Raw genomic sequence first — 21,660 nt, 5'->3', positions numbered from 1 at the left:
TTCTGGTCGCCCGGTTAATTTGCGTTTCCCGGAGGGGCGGAGCCGAATAAAGTATCTGAATATTAATAAAAAACGGTATTTTCAAAAGGCCCACTCGTTTTGTACGCAGTGTGAACGGGGATGAGTAACTTTTGCCACTCTCCTTGAGATCGCTTTACGGTAAAGTTGATCTGATTGCAGTACTAGTGGGTTATAGTTACGATTCGTGTATTTTCTACGTATTAGTGTTTAACGACCTAGCTGCCAGTTGTTAGTTTTAGTATTAACCTTCCGTTAGATTGTCAACAGTGGACAACCAACAGTTTTAAAGCGGTGTAGTACTTCGCGGGATCTAGCTGACACCATTGTTTTATGGATTTGTTGAGAGCCAACAAGTTGCTTTGATAAATTTAAAGTGATTGTAATACAGAGACTCAGTTATATATCGTAAGTACTACTGCTGCGTTACTCGCTGAACTTTTCTGTGTGGCTGCGATTTTCGGTGTTCGACGTGGATATTCTTTTCAACATGGCCGTTCGGGCGATTCGGGCTCCAGTTCTGCTATATCTCGCTGTAGCGTTTACGGCTACTTTACATGTAATCCATAGTGCGACTTTACCGAGGCTAACAGTGCCCAATAATGTACATTCAGGCTATGAAATAGCCAGGTTGCGGCACGTTGGGCAGAATTATTCAATCAATGCGCTCGGTGATGCCGCGAACATTTTTCAAGTGTCGTCGGACGGCGTCGTAACAACGCGAAGAAAGTTAACAAATCGTGCCAACACTGTAGTCGTTCTTGGTATCGACCAAACGACAGATACAAACTCATGGCAGGAAATATTTAACGTTTACATCATAGACAGTAAGAATATTATTAACTTCAAAAACGAAAAATATGTTGGCGCACTTAAAGAAAATAGTGCAGTCGGAGCCGTCGTTCGCATTGACGATTTTTTTGCCGTTTTGCCGCCTTGGCAAACGAACGATACAAAATTAGATTATTCTCTTATAGGCGAGCACACGGATCGATTCCGGTTAAAACTTTTACACAAAAAAGGTGTGAACCATGTACAGATTATAACCAAAGAAGTGTTAGATCACGAGGATGTCAGTGAATACAATTTTAAAGTGAAAGCCACAACAATTAGCGAGGTGTCAGACTTTGTGACAGTCGATTTAACCATCAGTGTTATCGATGAAAATGACAATGAGCCAGTATTCGATCAGGATTTTTACTCCGTTAGCATTCCGGAAACTACTGCCAGAAGAACAAGCGTTTTGCAAGTTCATGCTACCGATTTAGACAGTGGAAAAAACGCGGCATTGGTGTATAGTCTATCTTCTCACAACCCAGATTTTGTTGTTGTGCCCAAAACTGGTGAAATAATCGTAACTTCATTTCTGGAAGCGAAAGACTACGAACTAACATGTTTGGTGCGAGATCAGGGTGAACCAGTGCAGTATGGCATTCCAGTATTATTGAAAATCACAGTTATCCCTGTTGATGACAGTTTACGATACGAAGAGATTATTCAAGATGTGATGAGTTTTGCAGCCTCAAATGGGGGAGGTAGACTTCCGAGGAAGAGAAGAGATACCCTGCCTGAAGTGAGAGCGTCAGTGAGAGAGGATGTTGACGTTGGTACCCTAGTACTTGACATCAATAATATTCCAAGCGATCCAACTAGAGACCGATTCACAATGATTGAACCACTGAATCCACATTTTTATGTTGATTATGGTACTGGTCAGGTCACTGTCCTCCAGTCATTGGATCATGAAACCAACCCAGAGGAGGAATTCACAGTGGAAATCACTAAGGAAGGTGATTCAGGTGAGTGTTTATCTTTTTCATGAGACAGCCGGCAGCCCACTGCTTACGCGATTATCCCACTCACTGAATATCAACAACTTTTTGTATTCACATTGGTATTACTTCAAGAGGGCCTATACTCAATATTACAACACTTATTTTCTCTGTGAATGTCCCACCAAATTTTACTGCCTGTCTTCTGCTGTTGGTTTCTTCTAGCTATGACCATAAGTGCTATCCTTATTAGTCCCCGTTCGGACGAAGTCCGAAAACGGGGACTTATAATTCGGTCTCCGTCCGTCCGTCCGTCCGTCTGTGCGTCCGTCCGGAGTAATATCTCAGAATCCCTTGGACCGATTTTGTTCATTCTTTGCATGTGCCTAGTACTTTATGTGGGACATATGCACATGCAGTGGTTTAGCGATTCGATTCAAAATGGCCGACTGGCAGCCATCTTGTTTTTTGAAAATGTCATATTTTGGACATGCTTTGTCAGTTTTCATTCAAATTTAGTACATAGATCATACATGTTAGGATACATGTCCCGACCGTCCGTGAGTTCCTGAGTCTGTCTGTTCGTGAGTCCGTCTGTCAGTCTGTCCAACGTCATGTTTCAGAATCCTGTGGACCGATTCCGTTCATTCTTTGCATGTGCCTAGTACTTTATGTGGGACATATGCACATGCAGTGGTTTAGCAATTCGATTCAAAATAGCCGACTGGCAGCCATCTTGTTTTTTGAAAATGTTGTATTTTGGACATGCTTTGTCAGTTGTCATTCAAACTTGGTACATAGATTATACATGTTAGGATACATGTCCAAGACGATTTATTTCGCAATTGGATCAAAGATGGTAAACTGGCAGGCATTTTTTTTTTTTTTTTATGCGGTATCTTGGACGTGCTTTGTCACTTTTCATTCAAATTTGACACATACATGTTAGGATGCATGTCCATGACAATTTGTTTCAAAATCTGGTCAAGGATGGCCGATTGACAGCCATCTGACTTTTTGGCCTTACTACTATATTTCCACAATTTATGTATCATTTTTATTTGTATTTGGCACATACATCATACATATCAGTGTGTTTCATAATCGGATCAAAGATGGCCAAATAACTACTGTTTTTATTTTGGCCATATTTCTACGACACAAAACACGTGTTTTGATGTAAATAAACAATCTGTTATATATGCCACTTGGAACTCAAGTTTCAAGGACACACTCGCAACAACCCTTCCGCTTTAATATGACAAGCACAAAGAGAACTTAACGGGGACTGTGTCATTTTCAATGACTTGTTTTTAATAGCACTTGAGTAACTTTAATCACTACATTCAACCACAATCCCGCTATCAGTGTGCCAGTTGTAAGACACAATTGCATGAAACACCATTCTACATTTTACAAATGGCAAATCTTTGAAAAAAAAAAAGATTTTGACAAAATGTTCTCTTGGACAGGACTTGAATTAGACAGAGATCTTCCAAAGCAATAAACAATGATTCTTGAGGAGCTTGCATTGGTGCCTTTTGAAAAAGCCTTGCTGAAAGATATATCAGTCACCTCCAACCTGGCCAGCTGTGTTGGTATTCTGATGTAACATAAACAGTTACATGGTGTAATAACTATGAGCTGAGTCATAAAGTGCACTGATATGGGGAACAGGATGGTGTATGTGGGAGGGGCTATATGTGAACTCATCAATATAAAATGTTTTGTTTCGATATCCGATATCCGCTGTATGTCTATGATCTGATATTGGCTTTATCCAAATTAAATAAATAAATAAACCATAGTTGTCAGCAAATTAGTGAGAAAGTTTGCGCACTTGCTGCCCCAATACTTCTGAGACAATCTGTAAATAAAATAAAAGAGAAGAGTCACTGCATTGTGGAGGCTGCTCCATCCTCTCGTACTTCTGCCCCAATACTTCTCAGACTTGCTGTAACACATCTTCTGCTGAAAGCCTCCAAGAATAGCCAAAATGAATGGGAAGAAACAGCTTCAGCAGGCTATGTGAAGTGAAACACGTACAACATAAGATGCAGTGTTGTAACTTAGTCCCACTTGTACTAATACACATATACATGCAGCTGCAGTTACTAGAAGACCTCTAGTAACCGAGATGTAGCTGATGTAGTAATATATTACCGGTAGTCACAACAACTGACCAGTTATTATTTTTGCTGATGGCTTCTATCATCAAGTATTTCTAGTTAGCTGATCCACAACTAAAGCAAATAGTTATTGTATTTTATGCATAATACACAAATGTAAATAAGTACTTCAGGCAAAAAAAAAAAATGTTTCTGGACAGGTAATAATAATTTGTTTTCTAAAATCGACATGCAGCTTTTTTTATATTTATTTAGTAATTGTCATTAAATTTGTGATTTTTCAAGAAAACTGAATTCTTGTTCACCAAACTTAAATCAACACTTGGTGTCCATATTTTTAACTGGCATGCGTTAATAATTAATGATTTTTCAATAACTTTATTTGTTGACCCAATATATAATCATAAACCATGTCTGGCCCTCAGATGTTTAAATTTCTCTTGTCTTCTTCAATTAAAGTATGCAATTATATACGACATAATCAAAATTAAATTATTTTAATCAGGTATTGCATTAAAAAGTACATTTACTGTATTTGCTTTATTGGAATCTCTTCTCCAATAGAAGAGCACATAAGCCAAGAATTGCATTTATTGTATGCTGGATCTTTGAAATATTACTTACTTTGACCATAAACAACTCTGATATTTATGGTATTTATAATGGTAGGATTAACATGTCGACGGGAGACATTCGTACCACGCTAACAAATCATTTAGCTCTTTTGTGTAAGTCTGGAGCTAATTATTAACTCTGTATTTTCAGTTAAACACAAGGTGGAATAATGGGTAATCATCATTGAGTAATCCAAACATGACCTGTGTTGTATATTTTGATACCAGTATGAATGCTAACAAATTCTCAAATTATTTATGCAATTTATTGTTTTTGGTACCGTAATACTGTATCCTCAGTCAACTTTTCCAACACATTCAAGTGTTTCCCAGTAAAGCTTTAAAATGGTGATTTATTGTCCAAAACTATTTCATGTACCAGAGATATTCCATTTATTATTTGCTAGATCATAATTTGACTTATTTCAATCAGACATACCTCTGTCATTTACATAAGTGCATAAGCTAATGATGGAGCAAATACAGTAAAACAAATAAGAAACGATGAGTGTAGTAATTTACATACCGGTAAATGCACATGCATATTCTATTTTTAGTTAGATTTTTTGAAAGTTTTGACCATCTTGTAATCTCCATCGCTGACAATTCTGAACCATGTACAGACTAAATTAGCATTACTTTTGACTTGATTCTCATTAATCAGACAGAAATCTGGAAGTGCATTATGTTATAATCATATTGATTAGTAAACCTGCAGGGTTTTTCATTGTTTTTACTTTGGGATAGGTTTTTGATACTTTTCAAAACTACACAATTTTAATTTGTTTAATTTGATTTGTTGCTCAATTTCTGACAAAAGCAAGATTAAGCTTAGCAGAGGCAACAGACTTTAGTGTTGAAATAATTTTTGGTTCCTGTGTATGCAAATTTATATATTGCATATATTGCATACTAATTAGTTTGCTACAATGTTTGAGATTTGGTGTATACTGAGCATGTAGATATCTGTGAATATTGATTAGCCCCCCTCGCAGCACAATAATAGATTGTTTCAGCATGTTTAATCTGTGTCATACTAATTGTTCATTGAAATGCTTTAGTACTTGCATACAGTGTGTCTAACCCTACTTTGAAATTACCGTAATCTAGACAACTACTTTCAGCATGTTTTGTTCAGATGGATTGAAATTTGGTATATTAGTACATGTACTGTTTTTGTAGTTAAATGACTGAATAAATCTGTGCAATCAGCATAATTAATGTTTTAAATTGTACTTTGTACATGTATATCTTTACAAATTAAATTGATTACAACTTTGTTTATGGTTGATGTTTGTATAGATCATTGTATGAAAAAGCTCGTAAATAATATGTGCATAATTATTAGCTAATTTGCATAATTTATTAGTTTTAGCAAGCTCATTGTATGTCTTTGCAGCAGTTTGCTCAAGTGGATTGAAACTTTGTACATGCTTGGCTGTTTTTGTATACAAATCTAATATGAGTTTCTTGTATGCAGTCAGTTTTTTATGCATATGTTTACCATCTCTTTACCCATAGAAAAGTGGCTGGACACAACTTGGCAAAATTATGCAAATAATTTTGTACATAAATACTGTATGATACATAAAACATGTATTAATTCGTCTATTTTGCAATTAATTGACACACGGGAGCAATTTCTGCTGTTATCATGACTGTGTATGCAACATAATTGCTTCATTTGCTGTGAAAATTTACTGAAAATTATTACATTGACAAGCGAGAAATTTGAAGTAAATTTCAGATATGTGGCTTCTTGATCTTGCAGGGGAAACACTAAGTGATGTGACCTTTTGTCAATATGCTGTATCTGTGTTTCATAGTGATGATCAGTGGGACAAATATGTAACAATAGAAAACTTGAATCAAATACCTTCTGTAGTGACACATAGGTCATTTTCAACCCAAAGAATAGTACCATTCATTTCATATTAAATCTTCAAGTCATGAATATTATTTTTCATATTTAATTGGATTTATTTCATAGAATTTAACATTTTATGGTTACCACAAAAACTGTAATCGCAATTTGAGTTTAATTAAATTAATTCCTGCAATTTAAGAAAACATCCAGTAAAAATTCTAGCATTGGTTGAACCAACTTTTATAACCAATTCTAAAATGATTGAATTGCTGCTTACTAAGATGTTATTTATTTCAGATGTATCAAACGAAGTACATATTGTAATTACTGTTGAAGATGTGAATGATGAGTCTCCTCAATGGTCTATGCCTGTGTACCCGTATAATGCAGTTGTACCTACCAATGCTCCAACTGGTGTGTCCATATATCAGTTACAAGCAAGTGATGCTGACAGTAATTCTCTGAATTATAACTTGGATTCTACATCAGGTGAGCAGCAAACACATCATTCACTTACTGTAGAGTAATTTGTTTTCACTGTAGGGGATAACAATAGTTCTAATTTAGGAATCACTGTAATTTAGGCTTTAGGCGAGAGAGAAAGGACTTGATTTGATTCTAACATAGGTGTCGCAAACACTTTACCTGTGATAACAAAAACTACTAAAAATTCTTTTTGTGCAATGTGCATTGGCTTTTTTTTGCTAGTAATTACAAGTATAGAGCAATAAAAACAAACACATTGCTAGGTCAAGTTGGTTATTATCCAATCAAAAACCTGGATTGAGCCAGCCAAACGTTTTTGTGAATTTCCGATTATCGCCGATAAGCATACATTTGTATTTTTAAAAAAAATTGTAATTTTTTAAATGTAAACCGAGCATTGAACATGTATTTACCACTTTTTATGGTGACATCAGCTTGACCTCAAAACTGAGTTTACCCATTCTCGCTGGTCACAATAAAACATGGTATTCTTGAATAGCATTAACGACTACCAAAAATGTAAAATGTTTCAAAAGTTATGCCTAGATTAAAATATTTACTGTAGCTAACTACTGTTGTTCCAGTGGTTTGTAATGTCTCTACCCAGGCTTCCTCTGTCTGTTTCTCTGCTTCGTTACCAAAAATAGACTACAGTACATTTGCTATACAATTCCTGTTACTTACTACTATAAATTTGCATATCTCAAAATTTAATGTTTGAAAAACACCCGATCATGTAAGACATGATGTTAGTATCAAAGGTCACCATACTTCAATAATTAATAAATTACATGCCCATATTTGGGGGGATTTCAATGCTACAGAATCATGTAGGCGTTTTTTTTTTTCACAGTAAATCAATGTACAATATACTGTAGCTACACTACAATAACACTACATTAATTTGCATAATTTTGATACATTGTGATACAATATTTGTGTTGTTGTTATTGTAAATTTGACCAACCCCATTTGCTATTTGCAGCTAAGTTCAAATTGTTGGTGGCCATGCAAGTACAAGATTGTTGGTCACCAGAATTTATTTTGTTTTACAAATACATAATAAACTACACAGAAACATAAATTATGGTAAAATTGTTATATACATATATATTCAAGCATATCAAATGTCATGAACATCTTATAAATCTCTCACAATTCGTTCGAGGAAACGTCTTATCAATGTACTATCAGAGGTACATTACTTGGGGTTTGCAACTCGCATAGTACTGTATGGTGATATCATGTCAAGATCCCATTCAAGTCTCTTCTCGTAGATAGCGAGACTGAGGCTACGACCTTCTGACATGACGCATATCAATGTTCAAGGTTTGTAATGAAAAAAATAAACTTTTCTTGTCACTATCATAGTGAAAAATGTAATACATCGAAAATGTACAGAAAATATAGTTCTCGTAATCCGTCATATCGTGGGCAGCTATTTTGATCCACCTGGACATCCCAGTATCCTAGTTACCTCGGGCATGCGCATTCGCATTTTTTCTGAGTTGGAACGTTTATACAAGAGCGAGATTGTGACGGGATCTTGGTATCATGTCACCGTAGTTACAAACCCCAAGTAATGTACCTCTGGTACTATTTTAAATTTTCTCCCACTACTAACTTGATCGCCACATCATGACCGCCTTAATTGACTCAAAGATGGCAACTCCAATTTACAGGCTCCAGTTAATTTTGACATCAGATGCGATTTGTACTCTGTATCATTATTGCTTGACACTAACAGGATGTGGTTCGCTTTCAGTCACATGATTATGCTTTAAACTGTATGGTTTATCGCTCAGACTTAAAATATGCCGTGATCAAATACTGTTTCGTAACAAAAAACAAATATGGCAAATAACGAAATGTGCATGGGCAAAGTGTTGAATTTTGGATAAAAGTGCTCCATCAAAAGTTGACAAGTCTGTTTCATGTTACAGAAATTGAGATTTTTTGTAGGTTACCAACTGATATTTTTTCAATTATGATTCATTATGAAAATGACCAAAATAGTCAAAATCTAGGGGGCTTAATGCCCGAAAACTACCTATTTCTGTTCTTTCCAGTTTAATTGAATTCTTTCTTATATTAATCTCCTGTAACTGGTCTAGAAAAGGTGTCAAAAGACATGCTTTATGATTATATGCTCCTCTTCTGTTCTGTATTTAAAGTAAAAAAAATGTCCTATCTAAAAAAGGATCTTTGAGACAAATTGTTGATGCTGCTGTATGGTGTCTCTGTGTGGGATAGCTACTTGAGTTTCAATAATTTCATGCTGTATTTCCTGTATTGTTCTGGTATGTTAACCTCACTATGACAAATCTAAAGACATTTTGATGACCTCATTCTTTTCTCCAGATGACCAAGGTTTGTTTGAAGTGGATCAAACCACAGGCACCATTCGTACCAAGTTACAAAGAGGACAGAGATACCAGGAGGGATTTGAGTATATCCTGAGGGTTAGAGCCAATGATGGTGTCAACTACAGTCCTTTAGCATATGTCTCTGTTATTGGTGGGAGACGTCCACCACAGTTTGTCAAAGAAAGATATGATGTTGACGTTCCTGAAAATACAAAACCTGGTTATGTGTAAGTATAGATGTCACACCTCAACATTAATATTGTCTGTCCTTCGTGTCACTATATTTTATGCAATAGTACCCATGCAACAGAGCACATGTAAACTAAAAAACATAGTTTGATTTTGTGTTTCAAAAGTATTATCTTGTTTAACCCAACTTCTGGAGCATTGAGTGTGTTACAATGCAGTCATGAGTATATCAAGCCTCAAATGCTAGAATGAAAATCTCCATAAGAACAATTTTCTTTTTGCTATGGATAAAGCAAGATTCTGTGTCATTTTTGTCTTAGCTTCTCCACTCATTTTTGACTTTCAATATACAAATCTTTTCAGTGTGGTTCGTGTTGAGGCATTTTCCTTCACCCGTGGCACCGCAGTCACCTATAAATTCATATCACTAGGATCAGATCAGATGGTTTTCACTATTGGAACTAAAAGTGGTCAGATAACAGTCAATAAAGCTTTAGATTACGAACAAGGTCCAAGACGGTATAACCTGAAAGTAGAAGCTACAGAAGAAGGTTATGATGGCCTATCCAGCTCTGTTGATGTAAGTATAACTATAGCTGTAGCTGTTGTACGGTATGTTGAGCCACATCAAATAGGTTTTAATGGACAGCTTTAAAAGTTGTACCAATTTTTTGCTTGTTGGTCTTTGTCAGACATACTGTGAAAATTTATGGCAATAATAATATTTTTAGCTCTGCTGTCGACTTTGTCGCGTGGAGCTTATCATATGAGTGATTGTCTGTTGACCATGTCAATGTAGCGGCTCTGCCTTTTCCTGTCCGGGTTTCTGGCTTGGGTTATTACCGCGGCCGCGGTAACTGACATTGTGGCTGGTAGGATAAGTTTTTAGGTCTGCTGTCAACTTTGTCGAGTGGAGCTTATCATATGAGTGATTGTTCGTCATCGTCTGTCGTCCGTGTCAATGTTTTACTTTTTTGACTTCTTCTTGAAAACTACAAGCCTGAATGCTTTGATATTTGGTGTATATGTACCTTGGGTGAACCTTTCGTAGATTTGTTCATTTCATGATGCTATCTTCAATTCTCTAATTTTGATGAATATTTTTGTCATTTTTGGTAAAAAGTGATATTTTCGACTTCTTGTTAAAAGCCGCAAGTCCAATTGCTTTGATAATACATATCTAGGTACTGCATGAAGACCTCTTTCAGATTTGTTCATTTCATGATGATATCTTCAATTCTCTAATTTTGATAAATATTTTTGTCATTTTTGGTAAAAAGTTATATTTTCGACTCCTTGTTAAAAACTGCAAGTCCAATTTCCTAGATATTACATATATATAGGTACTACATGTCGACCACTTTCAAAGTTGTTCATTTCATGGTGATATCTTTAATTCTCTAATTTTGATGAATATTTTTGTCATTTTTGGTAAAAAGTGATATTTTCGACTTCGACCGCAAGTCTGATTGCTTTTATGTTATACATATAGGTACTACAGGTAGACCTCTCTCAGATTTGTTCATTTCGTGATGATATCGCAATATTCTCTAATTTTGATGAATAACAGCATAGCTATCTCAGCCGAGAGGCTGCTTGTTATCAATTGTGCGAATTTATAGCATACACATGGAAATTATTCTTTTTTTGTGCGCAAATTGTAAAAACACTTTTCGATAAATACAGATAATAGAACATTTGCCATGACTTCCCTTACAAAAATCCCTCACTAGAATTTAACAACAATTTGGTAGAAATTTTGTTTTGGGTTCCGTTCATCCTTGTTACATACATTTGATGTCACTTCTGAAAAAGTGAAGAAGAAAACACTTTGACCATGTCATCAACTGTTTCTCTGTAGGTGGTAGTAACTGTGATTGATACAAATGACTGCACACCCAGGTTTGAACAAAGTTTGTACACTGTTAAAGATTTTCCTGAAGATGCCAGTACTTATGTCAAAGTAGTAACAGGTATGAATACATGCACAATGCATTGTGTTTGCTACGGTGAAGGGGCATTTTCAATATTACTGTTGGATATTTGTATGCCATTTTAATGCATTAATTTTTTTAGTGGCACACTGACTCAAGTAATGTATCAAATGAGCATAAGTGCTTTCGAGTACATGTACTTTTGTGGTCACACTTATAATATGTGTAATAACTTTGTTTTTTTTATTCTTAGTATTGGCAACCGACTGTGACAGTGGCACTAACGCACAACTTAGTTATTCTATTGATAACAGTGCTTTTCAAATAAACAACCTCGGAGAAATCAGGCCAAGTGTAAAGTTGGATTATGAGAGTACCAATAGCTTGTACACCATAATAGCAACAGCAAAAGACCATGGATCACCAAGTAAAACTGGTACAGCTACTATTAATGTTCGTATCAAGAATTATAATGATGAGCCGCCTCATTTTTCGCAAAACACATACAAGTATTTTGTAGCAGAAAATGCACCAGATGGATTTCAGGTTGCCACGGTAATTGCTACTGATCCTGATGGTGATGTAGTGATATATGGTATCTCTGCTGGTAACGAAGACGGAAATTTTGAAATCAATAAACATACAGGTTGGTTCCCAGCATGTAATATTCATTTTCCATACTTTTTAGAAATACCGTACTGTATGTTTTTAGAATAATTGAAATGTATTTTATTTGCTTCATTTTATGTTTATAATGCTGACAAGAAAACACTCACAGTTTATTCCATGAAAAAATGAAATTCATTTCAACTATTATCATCATGAAAGTTGTTGAAACTCTTTCAATATTTGCTTTACCTTACAAAAATTGAAAATCGTTCATTAATAAAAACATCAACACCAAATGACTGTACTCCAATAATAATAATATTCCCATCAGAAATTGTTGTTTGTGAAACAGACGACAAAACCATGCGGTATTCTAATTAGTTTGTTGCATTAATTCATATCTCATCAGTTAAACTTGTGCCTAATTGTAAGATAAAATATTGAAGAATCAAAAAATCACAATTCTACGATTGGGCAGAATTTTAAAGGCAATTAAATCATGAAAATCTGCCAAATAATTGCATGGTCGAAATGACCGGGTATTTTAGTGCTAAAAATTCATCAAAATCAAGCCTTTCTGCCATTTCGAAACCAGATCTCAGTTGTATACGAGCAACTTTTTGTTCATAATTAGTACAGACATTAGACATTATGGAACTTTAGTGCATATCATTTTGTTTTTCTGATCAAAATTGGTGACATTCCCTGACTGACAATGTTTAAATTTCATATAGACAAATACACCATGTTTCACATGTGTACATTTATTTGTTTGGTGATCAGATTTAACATGGCTGAATGGTGGCCATTTAATGTTAATTTATCAAAAACTACTTTTCTCACTTTCTCAGATGTGACATTGAATGTTATAGGATCTTGATGCACATTATTTCGTTCAACAAGGCTCTCGAGCCATATTTCTGACATGCAATGAACATTCATGTTTAAACTTTATATATTTCTCAAACTTGAGAACTTGTAGGGACTATGTAATGCAATAACTTGTCATTTAGTATGAATTATTCCTACTAAAATTTGAGTATTTTCTCGCAACATTGTTTTCAGATATATATTACATACCAGGCAGTATGTGCAGTATCTAGGGCATAGTTAGAATTGCTATGCTATGTTTTATTTTCTAGGTGTGATATCACTCAGGGCAACACAAGATTTGACGCAAGCATCTTATCTAATCAATGTGACTGCCACAGACGACAGCTCTTGTTGCGATGGCCTTGGTACCATACACACAAGTCAAGCTTTGGTAATAATTGAAGTGAATGATGTCAACAATAACAGACCAATTTTTCATAACTGTGCTAACTATAATCCTACTGTTGCTGAAAACTCACCTGTAGGAACTACCGTTACCCAGGTAACAAACTGATTATCACTCTCACTGATCATGTCATATACTTTGGTTTTGCATATAGAGAAAGGTGGTGTAGTAGAAATCTTAGACATGATTTAATAGTGAAATGATAAAGCAAATAATGGAAGAGCTATGTACATTCCTTCTAATAATGTTTTTCAGTTTTATTCAGACAGATTGGTTCCATTGGCATGTCCCCCTACCCACTTGTTGCCAAGTACATTTTTTGTACCACTTTATGAAGTGTGTCATAAACAGTGTTTAGTTTATGCCATATTTTCTCAATTGGAATTGCATCACTATAACAAGCACAAATTTATAATATGCTGGATTATATACACAACTCTGTCTTTTAAGTGCATTTTAAATACTACCTAATTGAAAAATATGCTCATGCTGTTCATATAATCACAGCTACTGGTATATGCTATCTTTTGCTTTGTATTGGATATATTAACTCAAAACAAAATGTAATCATAACAAAAAGTTCTGGCTGCTCTGCACTGCAATCAAATTTATGGAGAAGTGATTGGAAAATGGTGGCTAGAATCTAGTACATTGTATATGCTTTATGTTTAAAGATAAGATGCACATTTTTTAAATGAGCTATTAAGTGATATTTAACATGTGCTTCAGAAAGCAAGATTTGGCAGCTTACTGTCATCGCCATATTGTTCCAAACACAAAAACAGCAACATTGCCAGCTAAGTTGCCGACTGCTTTGGTGTATGTGTCTGAAGATTGTTATCTTACTTGACCCCTTTGGATCAACTCATTTTTAAGAGGGGGTGCCACTCGACTCAATGTGGGCAGTGTAAGTAAGCTCAAGTTAGCACATTTCTCTCAGTGTGCTTGTTTTGTTTATTATTACAGCGAGTCTCAGAAGTATTGGGGCAGCCAATTTGCAAACTCGTTAACGAATTGGCTAACTGCTTAGCTTTCGAATCTCGCTGATGCCGACTCGTTGTAATGTATAAGAGGTTTCCCTGTAGTCATAGTACATGTGTAAAGTAAACAAAATTATCAAGAGTGATTTTGGATTTGTTGAAAAAATAGCCGAAATGCTGTGACATTGTCTAATTGGTGATGGGAATTGGCAATTGTCAAGCCAGTGTATAAAATAATGAACACAAATTTTCGTAAATATTACTGATCGCGAAAGAAGCCCATCGCGAATTGTCTTAAATATAAATATTATACTATAGAACGGTATATCTCTCTTGGAGGATGTAGTGGCCCTGAAAAGGGCCACTTTGTTTAGGTTTTCTTAGTATATAGCAGACTATATTAAAAATCCGCAATGTCGGAAGTAACTTCTAGAAAGTTCTGGCGTGCTCATGTCCAGAGCATCCAGAATAGCGAGTTCAGTGAACCGATTAGCAAATACGTCATTTCTTTGCAATACTCGTTTTAGATGCCGAAAACAAAGCTCACAGGTATTAAATTGTGGGCTATATGGAGGCTGAAACAAGAGAGTGACTTGTCTGGCATCGAGCATCTCGCGGAGAATGCGTTTGGTGAAATTACCATGATGAAAACCACAATTGTCCATCACAACAGTATGGCCTTCTCCAATAAATGGCTGACCATTTACTACTTCTTCATTCAGTGCCCTCTCAAATAATTTTAACAGCTCCATCCCATTTGAAGGACCGCAGAGAATATTGAAATGGGTCACATCAAGTGGGCTATGCAATAAATTCACGGTAAAATTTATATTGGATGCGTATCTTTGCACTTTCACTGCCGGCTGACCGTCTGGAGCATGTCCATAGACACGATTGCACGTCGTGCGTTTCACTCCCACCTCATCAAAAAAATGAACACAGAGAGGGTCAAGTTGAGAAATCATGTCGATATAATTCATGATTCTGTCCATGTTATGTTCCATTAGCTGTTCTTTTGGAATAGAAGTAAATTTTTTTATATGAGTAGTCTAAATCTTGCTTGAATGTGTGGTATATGGTTCTTGTGGATGGCAGTGTGTTGGGCGTACAAACACCCTCATCCAACAGCTTTCCTTTCACTTCGCTAGCAGACATCTAGCTTTGTAGGCCTTCAAAACTCAGTAAATTTCACTACTTCGGTGATCGCCTTTGTACGTGAACGACCAGTCGACTTAGAGGCACAAGTTGATCCTGTTTCCCCGAGTTTTTCGACATTGGCTAAATATCGCAGCGAAAATCCATTCAGTCACTGACATACTATATATGACCGGGTTGTAGGATCAACGAACCTGGAATTTTGCATTGTGAAATTATTAAAATAGTCGTGAAAAAAAAAAATTACGTACATTTTACCGATAGCAGTGTGTCTTATATTTTTATATCACATACATTATAATATATGGCAACGTACACGGAATATTTAAATACATTGAAATTGGGGGTGTAATCCTTGAATTGATTTCCAGAATACTTGACTTATGTGTGTTTCTCGTAATCAGTGTGACGTCTCCTTTTGGTGTTAGTTTGATCCAAAGGGGTCAAATAAGATAACAATCAGACGCGTACACCAAAGCAGTCAGCAACTTAGCTGGCAATGTTGCTGTTTTGGTGTTCAGAACAATATGGCGGTGACAGTAACTAAAATGTGGTTGTTTTTAGTGACACATAAAAGAGGCTTGACTTTTGTTTACAAAGATAAAGTTTTTATTGGTTGTACTTCATTTTGATTAACACTGTATACATAAAATTTCTATCAAAAAATATAACTGTACATTATGTTTATTAATATGCAAATTAATATGCAAATTACCAGAAAAGTCATAATATAAACCACATACGTAATAGTAACCGCACCCCCAAATTTGGCTTCACGTTTAAAGAGTTCTTGACAAAAATTGTAAACATAAAAATTACCTATTACTAACTGCACCCCTAATTCAACAAGGCCGTGACTGACTTCATTGTTTCAATCATGCAGCTGGTCCAAAAGGGAGTTTTTCCTAATCATATTCATTTGTTCCGACCACATGTCTAAAAAATATTCACATCTATTTATTGTTCAGCGATGATAAGATGTATTATTAAAGACACGCAGTGAAACTGCTTTTGTTCTGGTGGCAACCTAAGTTTTCGACAATGAGCTGTTATCACAGTAAAAGTGTTAAATTCTTCTTCAATGCTCAGTTTTTCTGTCAAAAACAACTAATTTCTTGATTTAAAAAAAATCATGATCTTTTCCTATAGAAATCAAAGCAAAAGATCGCACTAAAACATCAGTAAATCTTTTCTGTTTTGTGTTCACCGTGAAGTCGCTGAACTGTCAACTACACATTTGATGAACTATGGTAATTCGAACACATCGGCACCATCCAGTATTTTGATTGGTTAATTAGCGACTTGACCTATCCGACCTATGGCGGATATCAATCGCATCCAGCGTTTTCATGTGACCAAAATCATTTGCTTACAGTGAAACTAAGTTGAATTTTACTTGCATTTTATAACAATTCAACAAATTTTTTTTCGTACGTTATTATAATCAGTACTGATGAGTAATAATCAACAATTTCAACAAGTAAGCTATGCAGTTGTGAAACGCAGCATGACTGGATTGCGCTATCGCACTGCTTGTATGTATGTATGGGGGTCTAAAAACTAACTCTGCGACGCGATTGTGCGACTCGCCGAATGTCGATTATTGCACTCTGCGACAGGATCGCAGTGTCACTCTGCGAAGAGCATGATTCCTATTGGTTGGTGGGTCAAACAGCGCAAATCCCAATGGTCGATGTTCACGGCATGCCTTATAAAAAATTAAGTTTTAAATGGTAAAAATGGTACGGTAAAAAAAGTGTGTAAACACTATGTACCGGCGACATGCCGCACTGTTCGGTGATCGGCAAGCACATGGAAGACAAATTGTGGACCAAACAAATGACACATGGTTTACAGTGATTAGACACATCACACCGCTGGCTAGAAAAATTAAATAGTGTAACGTGCACATTGGTTTTGACTGCCTATTTACGGTGTATCGTTATCGCCATCTTGGAGTTGTAAGGTTTCGTCCTGACGATTATGCTCATTAGCATAGGCGGCAGCTTCAACGCGAGTGGAACGCGAAGTACTTTTCAGTCACGCGTTCTGCAACGAATGTTGTACGTCAGCTTTAACTTTGTTGAATGCATCAAGGAAAATAATTTGCATGCAGCGAAAAAAATCATTCATGATGTGCAACGTTTTGCCATGACAGCAGTTGTTTGCAATCGTCTGCCTTCGTTTATATCATAAACGGACTCCAAATTTGTGGTCTACGATCGATTAGCTGGTATTTTAACCACCAGAATTGAAATACTTTGTAACTTGTATTATTTACTTATTGACTCTTACACAATCCCCGGAGGGAAAGAAAATGGTCACAAAGTACAAGGAGAAATATATATATATAAAAAACAAAACAAAAACACAATATACTAAAAAACAAATAACAAATACAATCACTAAATTACTAAATAAAACAAAATCTCTAAAATACAATCTAATATAAAATTACAAAATTGACAGCAGGCATTAAGATGTCAAGTAAGACCCTGCTTCCTGACTTCAAAGCTTTTACTTATGAACTGTGCTACTGGTATAATAATGTTTTCATTCTGTAACAATTCCATGAATTTTTTCTCTGCAGGTTTATTTTCAAATGCTGGGATCATATCCTTAGCTTTATTGAACAGTTTGGCACGCAACTCATTATATTTGTTGCATTCCAGCAGAAAATGCATTTCATCCTCAATTAGACCTTTGTTACACATGTCACAAACCCTGTTGTTTAGTGGGATTTTTTTATGACGACCCATTTCAATTTTGAGACTATGGTCACTAAGACGGAATTTGGTAAGCACACTACGCAGTTCAAAGTTTTTTAGCTTGACTAAATATGGCTCAAGTTTTAAATCTGATTTGATTAGCCGATATGTTCTTAGTTTGTTTTTCTCATTTGCTTTGGTGCGGTTATCATTATAGACCTCACCTTTCCATCTTGTTAGAAATAAATCCTTGATGCCTAAATCAATTTGTTTCATTTGTGCCGAGGTTAGTTTATCACCGTTGTTAACTGAATGATATAGTTGGATATTGTTTAATAATGATGTCACTTCTAGATACCATTTACTTTTAATGCTTTGGTTAACCACAAAAGCTTCCTTGAGTAACGCATTATTAGAATTCATGGCCCGACTGTAATATTTAATTATTTGTTTTTTTATAAATACGTCTAGGGGGTATCTGCCTAACTCGCTATACATGGCCATAATTGGTGTGTGTTGTGACACCCCCAGTAGATACCGACAATAACTTAATTGAACGTCTTCAATAGGTGATTTAGTGGAGAACTCATCACCCCAAACATCACAACCATAAATGAGGATAGGTCTGATGAGTTTGTCAAAAAGGGAAATTGAAACTTTTATACTTATGTTTTGTATTGAGCCAAGCTTTGCTTTCATTGAAAACAGAGCTTTTTGAGCCTTACGTTTAAGGTTTTTTAGGCCATCCTTAAATTTACCATTGGCACTAATGACTAGTCCCAGATAGTTATAAGATTTAACTGTATCAAGTTCGATACCTCCAAGAAAAAATGTATCATTATTCAAACGTCTGTTTGATTTATTGAAAATTAAAATTTTGGTTTTGTCAGTGTTGACAGAGAGCTTCCACGTTTTAGCATACAATGCCAAACTATCAAGACATGTCTGTAATCCCTGTTTAGTTTTAGAAAGTATCACAATATCATCGGCATAGAGTAGACAGCTGACATGCGAGTTTTCTAAATAAGGAGGATCACAGGTATTAGGATTGAAAATAGTGGGCAGGTCATTTAAAAAAAGATTGAAGAGAGTTGGACTAAGATTACATCCCTGTTTAACACCAATATTGGACTGAAATTGTTTTGTTAAGCCTTCTTTACATTTAACTTTATATTTTACTTTACTGTACATGTTTTTGATAGTTTTATACATTTTTCCAGTTATACCATATTTGATTAATTTTTTGAATAGACCATCATGCCAGACACTGTCAAAGGCCTTTCTAAGGTCAATAAAGCAGGCATATAATTTTTTTGATTTTTTAATATTTGTGTTATTTTGTTTATTGGCGCACTCTGACTTACCACTGTAGAGATATTTATGAAACAGCTATGAAAAGTAAACAAAAACGACGTTGGTTTGTGGTATGAATGGAATTATTTTTGTATCATAATTTTCAAAGTCAGTATTACTGAAAATTATGGTTTATTTTTTTAAATGAACGCCAAATTTCGGTGGTCCATATTGACCTTAATGTAGAGGGAAGGGAAATTTTCTTTTTTTTTCCTTGATTTTTCAATAATTGATAAAACGGTTACTTTGTACCTTGATTCATCATCCCAGCTTTCCGAAATTTCGGAAAGACCAGTGCTCAAACGCTAATGTATACTACCAGTAATATTCTGTTGTTGACGATTCTGATAGAACGGGTGACAAGCTTCCTGTCGCAAACAACTTGAATGCATATTAATCTAACGTCCATTGTCAGCATTATTATCAGTCAAGACTTCGTCTGAGAAATCGTTTCATTTTCTTTCTAAGTCTATATTCTATTTTAATAACACCATCTTACTAACGCAATGACGATGAAAAGAAAGAAAGCAAAGACGCCAATGACAGACGAGGCAAAGACAAATCTGCAACTCGGGGTCAAATTTACTAATTTAGACTTGCCTGCAGCCTGTTGTGACTCCGATGAAAAATTACAGGACTTTCGCGTTCACCCCTCGTTTACGCAATTTATATTTATTTTTCAAGAATTTTTCATCGGAATCGCAACAGATTGCAAGCACGTCTAGGTCATATTATGACCAACCTCACGAGTGGTTCGAAAGGGACGATTAGGCTGGAATATTCGCATCAATGATAAGTGAGACCGTTGAGGGCCGGTGATCAGACGAGGAAGGGATTACAGGAAATCTGTTGCTCGTCGACATTGGCCAAATAAACAAAGCCATCGTTTACGTTTATGCAGAGAGCGTGCACCCATCCGTTGACACTGCCGTTTTAGTTTTCTATCTTCTGCAGTAGTTTCAATCCATTCACAGAGCTTTACGTTTTTTCTCTCTTAATATTCTTAATAAAACGATATTTATTGCCAAGAAACAGTTTGACCCGCTACACGCTTTATTTGGGAATTCAAAGTGATGAATATAGTCATAACAAATTATACTTGCTAATGAAAAAAAATAACGTAACATCGTGTGAAACGTACTTCGCGCTCTACTCGCTTTAAAGCTGCCACCTCATTTACTACTAAACAATGCATTCCTGTTAGTTTTTATATGAACCTTCTTTTAGAATATACCTTCTGTTACCAACATAATCAAAAAAAATAAATGCATATTACATTAAAATATAATTTTATGTTTTTTTTTATCACAAACCAAATCAGTGACGCCTATTCAAAATATTATACTGTTTTGTTTGTTCTTTGCAAGTGTTGTGGTTAAAAATGACCCCAATTTTTAAATTGATATACATGTATTGTAATATAAACCGTGATTTATATTAGGACTTTTACGGTAGTCACAACCCAGAGACAATTTTCTGGGAAAACATTGCTTGTTTGCAACTCTTATAATTATATGAAAAACAGATTAAAAATTATTGTCTTGATCTGTCTTGTGTAAATGCAGTTCAAAGTACTATAACATTAATGTGTGAGTCTTAATCAAAAGAGTGGCTAAGATTTGATTTATGATAAACATGAAAAGAAAATTAGGACAAAACTATGAAAAGTACTTGTACACCCTCCAGTCTGTTGTTGCTCTACTCTGTTATGATTTGTTATTTTTTAACTTTCAGGTTTTAGCAACAGATGCAGATGTTGGTACTAATGGACAAGTAGAATATAGTATAGTTCGTAGAGAGACTGCTGATCTCAATTTCAGAATTGATCCTAATCTTGGCATTATCACTACAGCTAGACGTTTTGATCGTGAAGTGAAGCGTATCTACGGTATTTCAGTTGCAGCTACAGATCTTGCACCAGATCCTCTTATTGGTATCTGTCAAATGAATATTGAAATCACTGATGTCAATGATAACATGCCACACTTTGAGCAAAGAAGTTATGAATGTGAGTTGGTTTTATGCATCACACATTAAAAAAAGATTAGTATATCTAGCATAAATTGTAAACCAAAATAGATTATCTCACATTTCTAGACTGCTGTCATAGTAAGTAGATGAAGATTAATATACAATACTAGCATCCCGAACTCAAGGTAAATTGGCAATACTAGCATCACTAACTCAAGGTAAATTGGCAA

At 35.3% G+C, this 21,660-nt stretch overlaps 1 protein-coding gene across 1 annotated transcript in view; it reads left to right on the top strand.

Annotated features, from left to right (window-relative positions):
- The first annotated feature begins 469 nt into the window (after positions 1 to 469).
- The window catches only part of LOC100377633 (neural-cadherin-like), a 61,311-nt gene continuing 40,120 nt past the window's right edge, over positions 470 to 21,660 (top strand). Inside the window, exons 1-8 of the mRNA XM_085500654.1 lie at positions 470 to 1,823; positions 6,698 to 6,889; positions 9,248 to 9,479; positions 9,805 to 10,021; positions 11,303 to 11,414; positions 11,629 to 12,021; positions 13,127 to 13,359; positions 21,194 to 21,467. Of these exons, the coding sequence (XP_085356780.1) occupies positions 509 to 1,823; positions 6,698 to 6,889; positions 9,248 to 9,479; positions 9,805 to 10,021; positions 11,303 to 11,414; positions 11,629 to 12,021; positions 13,127 to 13,359; positions 21,194 to 21,467 (2,968 nt within the window). The 5' untranslated portion in view covers positions 470 to 508. The remainder of the gene's footprint in view (positions 1,824 to 6,697; positions 6,890 to 9,247; positions 9,480 to 9,804; positions 10,022 to 11,302; positions 11,415 to 11,628; positions 12,022 to 13,126; positions 13,360 to 21,193; positions 21,468 to 21,660) is intronic.

The sequence above is a fragment of the Saccoglossus kowalevskii genome, chromosome 6 (assembly GCF_978046115.1).
Source record: "Saccoglossus kowalevskii chromosome 6, keSacKowa6.1, whole genome shotgun sequence".
Classification (NCBI taxonomy): domain Eukaryota; kingdom Metazoa; phylum Hemichordata; class Enteropneusta; family Harrimaniidae; genus Saccoglossus; species Saccoglossus kowalevskii.
This window is presented reverse-complemented; position numbering and strand designations above follow the sequence as displayed.